Source organism: Mustela putorius, unplaced genomic scaffold (assembly GCF_011764305.1).
Source record: "Mustela putorius furo isolate JIRA1106 unplaced genomic scaffold, ASM1176430v1.1 tig00003985_pilon_pilon_pilon, whole genome shotgun sequence".
Lineage (NCBI taxonomy): Eukaryota > Metazoa > Chordata > Mammalia > Carnivora > Mustelidae > Mustela > Mustela putorius.
The window spans coordinates 1333501-1347822 of NW_025422125.1; the positions used below are offsets into that span (position 1 = coordinate 1333501).

The window sequence follows — 14322 nt, forward strand, 5'->3', positions numbered from 1 at the left end:
GAGGCCAACATTCCTGATGAATATGGTTGCAAAAATTCTCAATAAAATACTAGCAAACCAAATCCAACAGTACATTAAAAGAGTCATTCACCAGGATCAACTGGGATGTATTCCTGGGCTGCAAGCGTGGCTCACTATTCAACAATCAATCTACGGGATATGCCACATTAACAAAAGAAAGGAAAAGAACCATATGATCCTTTCAATAGATGCAGGGAAAAAATGTGACAATGTGCAACATCCATTCATGATAAAAACCCTCAACAAAGTAGGGTTAGAGGGACCCTCTAACATACCTCAGTGTAATAAAGGCCATTTATGAAAAGCCCATTGCTAATATCATCCCTATGGGGAAAAACTGAGCTTTGCCTCTATGGTCAGGAACAAGACAACGGATGTCTTCTCTCACCACTGTTATTTAACATAGCACTGGAAGGCCCAGCCACAGGAAGCATACAGCAAAAAGAAATAAAAGGCATCCAGATCACCAGGAAGAAGTGAAACATTCACTATTTGCAGATGACATGACACTCGATATAGAAAATTCAAAAGGCTCCACCCCAAAGTTGCTAGAACTCATACAGGAATTCAGCACAGTGGCGGGATATAAATTCAATGCACAGAAGTCAGTTGCACTTCTATACACTAGCAATGAGGCAGAAGAAAGAGAAATCAAGGAATTGATTCCATTTACAGTTGCACCAAAACCTGTAAGATACCCAGGAAGAAACCTAACCAAAGAGGTAAAAGATCTGTACTCTGAAAACTACAAAACACTGATGAAAGAAATTGAGGATGACACAAAGAAATGGAAAAAGATCCTATGCTCATGGATTGGAAGAAAAAATACCATGAAAAATCTATATTGCCCAAAGCTATCTACATGTTTAATGCAATCCCTATCAAAATAACAACAGCATTTTTCACAGAGCTAGAATAACCAATCCTAAAATTTGTGTGGAACCACAAAAGACCCCAAATAGCCGAAGTAATCTTGAAAAAGAAAAGCCAAGCTGGTAGCACCACAATTCTGGACTTCGAGATATATTACAAATCTGTAGTGATCAAAACAGTATGGTACTGGCACAGAAATAGACACATAGATCAGTGGAACAGAATAGAAATCTCAGAAATGAATCATAACTATATGGTCAATTAATCTTTGATAAAGCAGGAAAGAATATTTGATGTGGAAAAGACAGTCTCCTCAACAACTGGTGTTGGGAGAAGTGGAGAGCAACATGCAAAAGGGCGAAAGCGGATGACTTTCTTACACCATACACAAAAATATGTTCAAAATGGATGAAAGACCTTAGTGACCTAATACGGCAAAGCATTAAGACTCTAGAGGAGAACACAAGCAGTAACCCCTTTGACATTGGCCATAGCAACTTCTTACTAGATATGTCTCCCGAGGCAAGGGAAACAAAAACAAAAATAAATTTGGGGACTTCATCAAGATAAAAGGTTTCTGCACAGTGAAGGAGACAATCAACAAAACTGAAAGGCAACCTACAGAATGGGAGAAGATATTAGCAAATGACATATCCTATTGAGGGTTAGTATCCAATGTGTATAAAGAACTTGTAAAACTCAACACCCCCAAAACAAATAATCCAGTTAAAAAATGGGCAGAAGACATGAATAGTCATTTTTCTAAAGAAGACATCCAGATGGCCAACAGGCACATGAAAAGATGCTTAACATCACTCATCAAGGAAACGGAAATCAAAACTACAATGAGATACCATCTCACGTATGTCAGAATGGCTGAAATCAACAACACAAGAAACAGCAGTTGTTGGTGAAGATGTGGAGAAAGGGGAACCCTCGTGCACTGTTGGTGGGAATGCAAACTGGTTTAGACATGCTGGAAAACAGTATGGAGGTTGCTTTTAAAAGGGTAAAAATACCCTGGAGCAAATAATATATTATATGTTAATAAAAATAATTTTAAAAAACTAATGATGTACTTATGGTGACTAACAATACAGGAAAAATTAGATGATAAAAAAATTAAATGAAATGAAATTTTGTAAGAATTTAAAAAAAGAAAAGGTAAAAATAGAACTTCACTATTATCCAGCAATTGCAGTGCTAGGTATCTACTGTAACAGTACAAGAATACCAATTCAAAGAGATTCCTGCACCTTGATGTTTATAAGCGACATTATACACAATAGTCAAAATATGGAAAAAGCCCACTTCTGACTGATAAATGGATAAAGAAGAGGTGATATAGACATATCATACACCCATATACACACCCATCTCCCCCACAGCAGCATTATTACTCAGCTATTACAAAGAATGAAATCTTGCTATATGCAACTACTTGAATGGAGGCAGAAAGTATTATGCTAAGTGAAATACATGAGTCAGTGCAAGAAAAATACCATATAATTTCAAGAAATTTAAGAAACAAAACAAATGATTATGAGTAGGAGAAAAAAGAGGAAAACAGGAAACAGTCTTTTAATTTACAGAGACCAAAAGATGTCTGTCAGAGGAGAGATGGGTGGGGAAATATGTTAAGTAGGTCATGGGGATTAGGTTGTGCACTTGTGACGAGGAGAGGGCTTTTATATATATGTATATATATATATACACACATAGTGGAATATTGTATATATTATGTATATATAGACACAATGAAATATATATGTGTACATATGCATTCAATATTGTGTGTATATATATCTTTATATATACACATACATACATACACAATGGAATATGACTCATCCATTATAAAGAATGAAATCTTGCTATTTTCAATGATGTAAATGGAGCTACAGAGTGCCATATAAGCAAAATAAATCTGTCAGAGAAAGGCAAATACCATGATTTCACTAAAATGTGGAATTTAAGAACAAAAAAAATGATCATAGGGGAAAAAATGTGAGTTGCACACCAAGAAACATACTCTTAACTATAGAGAACAAACTGATGATTACCAGAGGGGACATGGGGAGTGGGTGGATAACTAGGTGTTGGGGATTAAGGAGTGCATTTGTGATTAGTAGAATGTTTTAAGTGTTGAATCACTAAACTGTTCACCTGATACTAATATTACACTCTATGTTAACTAACTGGAATTTAGATAAAAACTAAAAAATAGAGGGGCGCCTGGGTAGCTCAGTGGGTTAAGTCTCTGCCTTCGGCTCAGGTCATGATCTCAGGGTCCTGAGATTGAGCCCTGCATCAGGCTCTGTGCTCAGCAGGGAGCCTGCTTCCTCCCTTTCTCTCTACCTGCCTCTCTGCCTGCTTCTGATCTCTGTCTGTCAAAATAATAAATAAAACCTTAAAAAAATCTAAAAAATAAAGAAGAAGAATATTGTTGGTAGATTTTTATATTTCTTGATTTTTTTTTTTGTTTAGTATGTCTATATTTTCAAGTTTTCTTCTATAGAGTTTTAAGGTAAATATAAAAAAAAAAACTTTAATCCATATAATATTGTTATAAGGTTTACCCTAAGTATTTTAACATTGTTTTTCTTCTTAAACGTCATACAGTAGCTATAAAATGTATAGGATGAAGTTCAAATTCCTTAATATATATTCAAGGCCCTCTATGAGCTGCTCCCAAGTTATAATCCCAGGCAGCAAATCTGGACTTTATCTTCCAGCTCTACTCTATTCTAACTGGTCTCCTAATTGCCCTGTCAAAGCAAGCCCTTGATTCTTTCTTTCTTTTTTTTTTTTAAGATATTATTTATTTATTTGAGAAAGAGAGCAAAGAGACAAAGAACATAAGCAGGTGAGAGGGCAGAGGCAGAGGGAGAAACAGACCCTGCACTGAGCTGGGAGTCCAATTCAGGACTCCACTCCAGGCCTCTGGGATCATGACCTAAGCCAAAGGCAGATGCTTAACTAACTGAGCCACCCAAGCATCCTGCAAACCCTTGATTCTTACTTCTAGGTGAGCCATTATGGTATAGTGGAAAATACTGAAAGTTTAGAGTTGAGTAGACCTGATTTTGAGGTATTGAGCTGCTGCTTCCAAGTTAGTGGACTCTGGGCAGTTATTTCCCCTTTTTGACCATTCCCCTTTTGACCATTTCCCCTTTTTGACCATTCATTTGCAAAGTGAGTATAATAACCTCTCACCATCAGGTGATCGTAAGGACTAAATGTGCCTAATGAGACTTCCTAGCATATAGTAGGGATAAGTAAGTGTTAGACTCTGCTTGCTTCCTGCCTGATATATGCCCCAGCTCTCTTGTCTTATCTGTACTGTAAGCATCCCTCAAAACAGCTCCGATTTCACCCCGCTGAACATTTCAGGTAACACTCATGAAGTACTTATATATTGCCTTGTGGGTTTTTTTAATTCCTCCAGCTAGCCAGCCATTCTGGTGAGGGTGACAGATATGAAAAAAGACAACGATAATACAATGTAATACCTCTAATGGAAGAATTTGTTTATACACATACAAATTCTGTCTCCCCATCTAGACTGTATCTTTTATTTCTGAACATGCCATTCCCCCTAGCACCAGGCTAGGTACACAGAATTGCAGCTAAAAAATGACCAAAATTATAATGATAATCTGATTTTTCTAACACACTTTATACTGTTCAAACCAGTCTTCCAGATAACTATTTGATGTTCACAATAAGCATGGGAGGGAAAAAGCAGTGGGTCTTATCTTCTTCATTTCATAGAGAACAAAACTTAGGTTGAGAAAGATGAAGTAATTCAAGTCACATAGTTAGGTAAGTGATAGAGTGAGGGTTGAAAGCCCTATCTCTTGTTCCTGCATCCGCTGTTTTTCCTAGTGCCTGCTGTTTTGTTATTATTAATCATATAAAAATTATAAATGGTAAAAATAATAGTAACGGTGATAACATAACTGGTAAAAATTTTAGCTATTTTTTATTGAACACTTGCTCTGTTCTAGATATTGGGATACTATACTCAGTATTTTATGCATATATTCTCCTTAAACATAGGTCATAAACTTCCAAGGTAGAAAGTGTCCTATTCTGCAGTTGTGAAAACAGAGACACAGATAAGAAGTAACCTCATAGATAATTGGCAATAGATTCAGATACATCTGATTTCTGAAGTCCATGTAGACCTAAGTACCAGTAGTTTTCAACCTTGGCTATACATTGGGAACATTAAAATCATATAGTATCTGAACCCAATCCCCAGAGATCCTAGTTTAATTTATTAGGGTAATGACTTGGGTATGGGTATGTTTAAAAGCTCCTCAGGTGGAATGCCTGGGTGATATAGTTGGTTGAGCATCTAACTCTTGGTTTCAGCTCAGTATGTGATCTCTGGGTTGTGAGATCAAGCCCTGTATCGGACTCTGCACTGGGCTGCATGAGGTACTCTCTCCCTCTGCCCCACCCCCCCTCCACTCTCTTTCTCTAAAATAAATAAATAAATAAATCTTATAAAAAAAAAAGAAAAACAAAAAAAGTTCCCCAGGTGATGCTCTGTGTAGCCAGAGTTAGGAACCACCAGGACACATGACACTAATTTTGTCACTGCAGATCAAAATGATCAGAGCTGATAATGCTGTTCCATTTCAACTGGATAGTGGAGGGGGTGTTGGGCAGGAAGTATGTGCTGTAGTCAGAGTCAGAAAACACTTCTACCCAAACATGGGTCCATCTTAGTGTGACTGCTCTTCTTTATAAGAGAGCCAGATGATGCCTCCTTAAATATGAATCCCATTTCTTTCCAACTTACAGCCAAATCCAAATGGACATCAAACCAAGGCCTTAGAAAACAAACATTAGTCTCTTCACTGATGATTCATTACAAGTCAAAGTTTGAAGTCACAGCAAAGGGGTTTCTTGGTTGAAAGACTCCAGTGTTATTCTCTCTTAACTCTAATTTGCCACAGTAAAACCACAATGAGGAGGCAGAGGTGGAAGAGTAATGTAACTGGGAGTCAAGAGAGCTAGATTCCAGTTTTAATACTAAAACTAACTTGTTGTATGACCTTGACAAGATCACTTCAATACCTGTGAAATGTGGATTTGGACTGTTTCATAGATCAGTGGGTTCATGATATAAGTCTATAGACCTATCTATATCTCTCCCTGCTGACTTTTAAATGCTGTTTTGGCATACTTTAGAAGCCAGTTCTGATCATGTACTTAACCAGCCTGAAGAAAATCTCTTCAAAAATAGATTATTTAGATTTAGACTCTATAGTTCCCTGTTGCCTGCAGAATAAACTCAATCATTTTTAACCTGGAAGTCACTATCCTCTTCCACTTGACTTCAACTGATCTTTGTGATTTGCCTTTCTGCTATTTCTCTTCACATATCCTACAGTCCACACAAACAGTATTATTTGTTGTTCCATATACCTGTTTCACAATTGATCATATTTTCCCCAGGTTCCCTTTACCCTATTCCCACATGCCTAAATTTACATCTGTTAAGATTCAGCTTAAGTGCTCCAAGACTAAGATGCTCCAAATTCTTTTCTCTGACTCCTAAGGTGCTAATCATCTTGTACTTTGAATCAGTGCTCTTTGTTTTGGTGTCTCTATGTTCCATATTATAATGGAAGCAACCTGATGACAAGATCCATTTCTGTAGTCACTAAAAGCCCAAGTAAATTGCTTTGCACATAACTGATATTCAATAAATATTGAGTAAAAAAAAATGATGTACTTCAGTCCAATAGAAGGACAACATACAGAGGTTTTCTTTTTTAAGTTCCCACTTGTGACATCTTTGACACATACAAACATGATATAGCCAAACTTCAGGGCTATTCTGAAACCTAAATTGAAAGGTTTTCAATATGTTGTGTTTCTTGAGGGCTTTTGTGCCCAGTCTTAGTGATATGACATAGACCTTGCCCTCCAGGGGCTTAAAACAGAATTAGACAATGAAGTCATACATTTGGGAAATAAGTGTGAATACTGTAACTCAGCATCCACATTAAAGGGTCAAACTTGAATGTCAGAAGAAATGAGGTAAGGTAGAGTTCCCTGGGGCAGAAGGCTTCATGGAAGGAATAGGACTTGAAGTGGACCTTGAGGGATGGCTAAAAATCCTTCCTTGTCCCTTCCCTTCAACAATGGCCCTCCTCTTTCTCAGTGTTTGGCAAGGTCAGAAGAAGTTCAAGGGTGGAAAGAGTATCTCTGAGTTCTTTGATGACATCTATGCTTGAGGCTTGAGGCTTCCCATAGGCTCCTAAATACAAAAGAGTAAACATGTACCATCTTCTATGGCTGCCATTTCCTGAGAAATTGTTACCCATCCAGTAACATCACTTTTTGAACTTCTATTGTATTATTGTATAAATGTTTTCTATACATAATCTTAATTTTTACCCACAAAAATGTTTCCTACAATGTAGCCCTTGTTCCCATTTACAGTTAATAAAACTGGCTGAAAGAAGTTAAGTTTACCTAAGATTATGTAGCTAGTATTTAGCTTCCTGTAAAAGCAAATCAACTGCTACCACTTACTGAGTACTCATTATGTGCTATGCACATTGATACCTTATTCCACTGTTGCAATAATCTCATGGGCATAATTATTATCTTCATTTTATAAATAATACTAAGACTTAGAGAGGTTGTGGCTTGCCAAAAGTCCCACACCTCTGAGGCAGAGCTAGGAATCAAAATCATATCTGGGAAACTCTGAAGCCTGTCAAATCTGAGACTTCACTAAGCCTTCTGAGCCTATGATCTCTCTAACAAACTGTACATCCCCTTAATTTCCTTTTCAATTTGGTCCACAACATGACTTTTACTACAAATTTGACCTCCCTCTCCAGCCCAGACTCTTCTCTCCCTCCCCATTCTCTGTAAAATGACCATAGCCAATCTTAGCACTTATTGATTTCTTACCTCAAGAGGTACTAAGAAATCACTTTAAGCAACTTTCTCCGATCTTTTCTTATATTCATCTACACCCAACCTAACAGCATGATAAGGAGTGGTTCTTTCTACTTGCACATTCTTCCAATTTTCTAGAATCATCTCTTACTTTCTAGGAAATTCTGCCATGCTCACCTGAAAGCCTCTCTACTCCTGTAGCCACTAATTACTCTTTTGGATCACTTGGGGGTTAGGCTCTAGGAAAGGCAGAGAATTAAAACCAAATGCAGCAGATTTTAAAGCATAATGAATTCAAACAACCAAATGTGAATAATGGCCAGCACAGCCAATTATTTCAAGAACAAGTCTGTTTCTAATACCTCTGGAGAAGATGCAAATGCTATTCATTGAAATAGTTACCGTAGTGGAGAATTAATGGCCCTGTGGCTGAGCAAGGCCTTACAAGCATGCTTTCTCCAAATCCTAGAACACACCATCATAATGACACCATCAGAATGCAGTCTTTTCTCTCTAGTAAGGCAGAAGAAAGAGCCAAGAAGTGCTCCTAAGCACATATATTATAGGTTTCCAGTGTAGTTATATCCTTCACTTTTATCTCAGAACCTAAGGCAGAGTGAAGGGCTCCTTGCCCCATACTCCAACAGGAATTAATTCTCACCCCCATCAGAACATGGGTCATACTGGATTGGGACTGGTTGCTTACATGCCAGCCTCGCCATGAACCTCTGGAGGGCAGAGACCATGCATGGCCTTTCATCTCTTTCTCTCCCATTGCATAGCACTATGCTGGAATACATGAACAAATGCAGGTAAATAGATATCTTCCCCACCTTATTCTCAAAAGGAAAGTCCTAAGTCCCTTTGTAGAAACTAGAGAAAAGTCCTCTTCAAAGCCAAGCCTGGTTAGAAGCAGTGATATCAAGAGAGGATAGGATATTGGCTTGTATAATTTTTCTCTCTTAACAGCTAAAGCTTCTTAGACAATATAAAGGAGAAGGTAGATAAAGCTGTTTAATAAATAAAAATGTGATACTCAAGAAGCCAAAGTTCAAGCTCTGTCCTCCTATCTTACAACGTTGGTGACGCTGGAAAGTTGTTTCACTTCTCTAAGCCTCAGTTGTTCCTTAATGGGGGAAATAAATGTGAAATGAAGAAAAAAGAGACTATCTCATAGGTTTCTCATAATTAGATAAAATAGAAAAAGAGAAAGTATCCAGTTCTATGTCTGGAACAGAAAAAAGTCCTTGACAAAATTGTAACAGCAAACAATTTTGATTTTATTTTAAGCCAACTGCCATAGAACAATGTGATTTAACACACAGCTTGTGTTTGCTATTTTTAATTGCTGAGGAAAAATGTAAAGAATATCAAGTCCACTCAAATGTTGGACTGAGACAAAGGATGGAGATGGAAGACAAGACAGTGGCACAGTTGGATCACTAAAGCAATGAGGCCTTGCACTGGCTCTTGACATGTAGGTAAAGCTCTGAATAAAAAGAGCTGAAATAGAGTGACAACTGGAAGGTGCAGAGTGGGTCAGCTCAGGTGGCAGTTCCTTCCCTCTGACTGTCATTTAGGCTGCTGGCCAGCACTTGGGGAGATAACAACTACCAGTTATATGTCAGGACAGTCTTTTATAGCATTTTCTTAACTGATATTTGTTCTGATGCCTGGAATCTATCACTGGAGTGACAGCCAAAATGGGGAGGAAGGGAAGGAGAAAGAGGTGAGTAGTGAGCAAACTTCAAAGAGGCAACTACAGAGACTTATCTAGTAAGAAGTTGCTATGGCCAATGTCCAAGAGGTTTCTACCTGTGTTCTCCTCTAGGGTATTGATTGTTATAGCAGCATTATATATAGTTCCCAAATTATGGAAAGATCCCAAATGTCTATGTCTATTGACTGATGAATGGAAAAAAGTCATGAGATTTATATATATATAAAATGAAATATTACTCAACTATCAAAAAACCTGAAATCCTGGGCACCTGGGTGGCTCAGTGGGTTAAGCCGCTGCCTTCGGCTCAGGTCATGATCTCAGGGTCCTGGGATGGAGTCCTGCATTGGGCTCTCTGCTCAGCAGGGAACCTGTTTCCTCCTCTCTCTTCTCTCTCTCTCTCTGCCTGCCTCTCTGCCTACTTGTGATCTCTCTCTGTCAAATAAATAAATAAAATCTTTAAAAAATTAAATAAATAAATAAAGACCCTGAAATCCTGCCATTTCAATGATGTGGGTAGATCTAGCGCATATTAGGCTAAGTGAAAATAAGTCAGAGAAAAACAAGTACCATAGAATTTCAGTCATATGTGGAATTTAAGAAACAAGGAAGATGAACATAAGGGGAAATAAAGAGAGAGGCAAACCATAAAAGAGACTCTCAACTATGGTTGCTGCAGGGCAGGTGTGTGGGGGGTATGGGCTAAATGGGTAATGGATATTATGGAGGGCACTTGTGATGAGCACTAGGTATTATATGTGAATGATGAATCACTAAATGCTACTCCTAAAATGAATGTTACACTGTATGTTAACTAACTAGAATTTAAATAAAAGCTTGAAAAAAAGGAGGCAGAAGTTTGCCTGATTTTCCACCAAGGCCAGAACCACTACCTCAGTTCTGTCTTCTGTAGCTAAGGCTGGAGGCATGGCGCCTTGAGAAAAGCTGCATCACACTAGTCTGTTGCTGACTGATTTAAGATATAAAGCAAAAGCAGGCAATTATGTGGCCCAAATTTAGATATTCTGGCTGATACTGGACAGTAAGATCAGTACTTACATTAACTGAAACTGTTACTTGCTGCCAGAAGTCTGGAGCAGGACTGTGGAGAAAGGGGAAGGGGGAATGCATCTGGAATTTAACTTCACAGTAGATGATGGAAGAAAGAGGGCTAAGTTACAGTGTGTGCTAAACTTATAGGATCTAGCTGACCTCAAGGCTTGGCAGCAGGCAAGACAAACTTCACTGTGATGAATATAATTTGAGTTACCCAACTCTGTAACAGATTGATGTGAAGGTCAACACATGACCTATAATTTGAAACTGTGTCTACATAGAAGTCCGGTTCTAGTTGGCTATTTTCCTGAATAGAAAAATCTTAGGAAGAGGAAGGGCAGAGAAAGGGAATTAATAACATATTTTGAATATTGGTTATATGACAGATATTTTGTTATTTCTTTTAACCTTAGCAATAGTTCTGTGGGATGAGCTGTTAATCCTATTAACAGATATAGAAACCAAGGTGCACAGATCTTAAATAACCATTAATCATACAGACAGACGCATCACTGGGTCAAGCCAAAGAATTCATAGTCAGTTACTTAATGGAAATCTTATCAGACTCTCATAGAATAGATTTTACTGAATTGTGACCAGAGACAATGTCATCAGCCCATATGCAATAATCCTTGAGATAAAATGCTTCTTAGAAGTATTCTTTGGCTTCAAAAATGGATGAGTTGTGTTTTTTTGAACAACTTGCTTATTATTACCTCAAGACCATGGATTTATATGACTATTAAGTTCTTTCTCTTTTCATTTTCTCTAGAAAGTTTGGAGCCAAATCTGTGACACTGTTCTGGCAAGTGTGTAAGGCTTCACAGCAAACATTTTGTGGACTAACTTCATTCTTTCCATATCCCTACTATCCTACCATTTTCCCCCTCTCTTGGCTTCATTTTTTCTCACCTGCACTCTCTAGAATCTAAGGCAGAAGTCAGCAAACATTTTCTGTAAAGTATCAGATAGTTAATATTTTAGGACTTGTGGGCAATAAGATCTCTGTTGCTACTACACAATTCTGCTGTTTTAGTGTGAAAGTAGCTTTACACAATATGTAAATGAATTGGTGTGCATCTGTTGATGGGCACAGAAATTTGAATTTCATATAATTTTCATGTGTCATGACATATTATTTTTCTTTTGATATTTTTCAGTTAAGGTCATAGTTTGCTAAGCTCCAATATAAGTCTCAAGAGAGTAGGGACCTTATGTCTTATTCATTCTTATGTCCTCAATACCAAGAATGGGGCTAGACAAACAGCAAGTACTCGATAAATACTTGTTGAATAAATTATTCTTACTATTTTTAAGTTCTTATATTTTCTATATTGTGAAAGCCTTAAATCCTTTCTGGAACAAGACAGGATAAAAATCAAGGCACATTTTTAGAAGGTCATCTAGCTAGAAAGTAAGAGTCACAATTTGGGTCTGAGCTTTTGTGATATCAAAGTCCATATTCTGTCCATTATATCATATTAGCTTCATGGAATTATGTACCACCCTCCAGATACCCTCTGGATTAGCCCCCAACCTCCAAACATGAGTCTCGAATTAAATTTACCAAAGTCAGCCACATCTTGGATTTGTAATTTAGAAAGTCCAGAGTTTTGCAGAAGTTGTGCCCATTTGTCTGTATTTTGACTAATCTGAAAAGTGAGAATGAGAAACCACTAGTTCATGAATTTCAAAGCTTCTTATATGAATTGATAGTTCTGAATTATTGGAAATAACACAGGCTTTGGTACCTGCCACACTTGGTAAGACTGAGATTCCAGCTCTGCCAGTTAGTAACTGTGAACCTTTGGCAAGTCACTTAGCTCTAGGATCCTCAGTTTTCTAGTAGGAAAGAAAAAGAGTAATGTGTTCTTCACAGTAAGGTGAAGGATCAGAAATAATTTGTCAATATCTAGTTCAGTGCCAGGGATACAGTAGATATTCAATGGCAACAGCAGCAATAATAACATTGATAAAAATATTATTATTATTAATTTATTTTACAAACAATTAGTGCTTACCTTGTGACAGTCAAACATTGTTCTAAGTACTTGGGATAAAGAAGTAAATAAAGCAGGTCCCAAATCCCCACCCTCATTAGCTTTACACTCCAGTGATTATTGTGAATGGTTTTTATGTTCTTACCCACAATTCCAATATTAGTGACAGTAAATTGGAACTAGATTCCTATTTAATTATCTCCAACCTCAGAAAGATCTTAAGATGCAAAATTGCTGGTTTCAATTCTGATTCCAATGGAATTCTCAAGCACTTACCCTCCTTATGGTGAGCCAGGGGCCGAGGAGCTGGTCTCTTTATGTGGAAAGAGGGGACTTTTGTGGGCCCAGTGCCTGGTACAGGTCCATTGGTGGCCTTTGGTATGGACTTGGTCCCACCATCCTGCAGCCTAGACACCAGCTTCCCTACATCCACTTCAGGACAGGACTCCAACTTGCCGTCTGAAACAGACCAGTTGCTTGGAGACTTCCTCCCAGTGTCAGATTCCCCACTCCTCTGAATAGGCAATTTGGGGTATTGTGGTAGCCTCGGGGATTCTATACTGCTGGTGATAATACCATTGGGTGTTTGATGTTGGATTTCATCTAGGAAAAGGTGGTGCAAAGAGGGAAGATTAATGCTAACTTTATTGCCATTTCATTTTTATAAATGTATATATAATATCAAAGAATTTTACACATACTCAATGGAGTTATTATTGTGGGACAAATCACTGATAACTTGCATAATCAGTCTCTACCTACCCCAACCCATGTGGAGTCACAGATCCTATCAAATAGGGAATTCATTACAAGATGAGAGTTTGGTTTTCACCACAACTTAGTAAAATCATAATATACCAAGATGCTTTATTCAAAGGGATATGTAATTTAGTGAGAAGAAGGGCCATATGTACCCCAATGTTCATAGCAGCAATAACCACAATTGCTAAACTGTGGAAAGAGCCAAGATGTCCTTCAACATGGATAAAGAAGATGTGGTCCATATATGCAATGGAATATGACTCAGCCATCAGAAAGGATGAATACCCAACTTTTGTATCAACATGGATGGGACTGGAGGAGATTATGCTGAGTAAAATAAGTCAAGCAGAGAAAGTCAATTATCATACGGTTTCACTTACTTGTGGAGCATAAAGAATAACACGGAGGACATTAGGAGAAGGAAGGGGAAAATGAAGGGGGTAGATGAACCATGAGAGACTGTGGACTCTGATAAACAAATTGAGGGTTTTTTGTTAAAGATTTTATTTATTTATTTGACATCACAAGTAGGTAGAGCAGCAGGCAGATACAGAGGAGAAGCAGGCTCTCCACTGAGCAGAGAGCCTGATGTGGGGCTTGATCCCAGGACTCTGAGATCATGACCTGAGCCAAAGGCAGAGGCTTTAACCCACTGAGCCAACCAGATGCCCCCAAATTGAGGGTATAAAGGGGAGAAGGATGAGGGGATGGGGGAACCAGGTGGGTATTAAGGAGAACATGTATTGCATGGAGTACTGGGTGTGGTACATAAACAATGAATCTTGGAACACTGAAAAAATAAAATAAGATTATTTATAAATAAATAGATAGATGATAGACACAGATGGATGGATGGGTCTTAAGAGTCCCCAAGTATAACCCTGATCTTTTTAGGAGACATTAGTCAATCCTTAACTATTTCTATTTCTCTCAAAAGTAATTTGTTAAAATCTCTCA

The 14322-nt window shown here is 37.8% G+C and overlaps 1 protein-coding gene across 1 annotated transcript in view; it reads right to left on the minus strand.

Moving 5' to 3' along the window:
- Nucleotides 1-14322, minus strand: part of LOC101679362 (oligophrenin-1) — a 307195-nt gene that overhangs the window by 33253 nt on the left and 259620 nt on the right. Inside the window, exon 17 of the mRNA XM_045071280.1 lies at nucleotides 12880-13206. Within this exon, the coding sequence (XP_044927215.1) occupies nucleotides 12880-13206 (327 nt within the window). The remainder of the gene's footprint in view (nucleotides 1-12879; nucleotides 13207-14322) is intronic.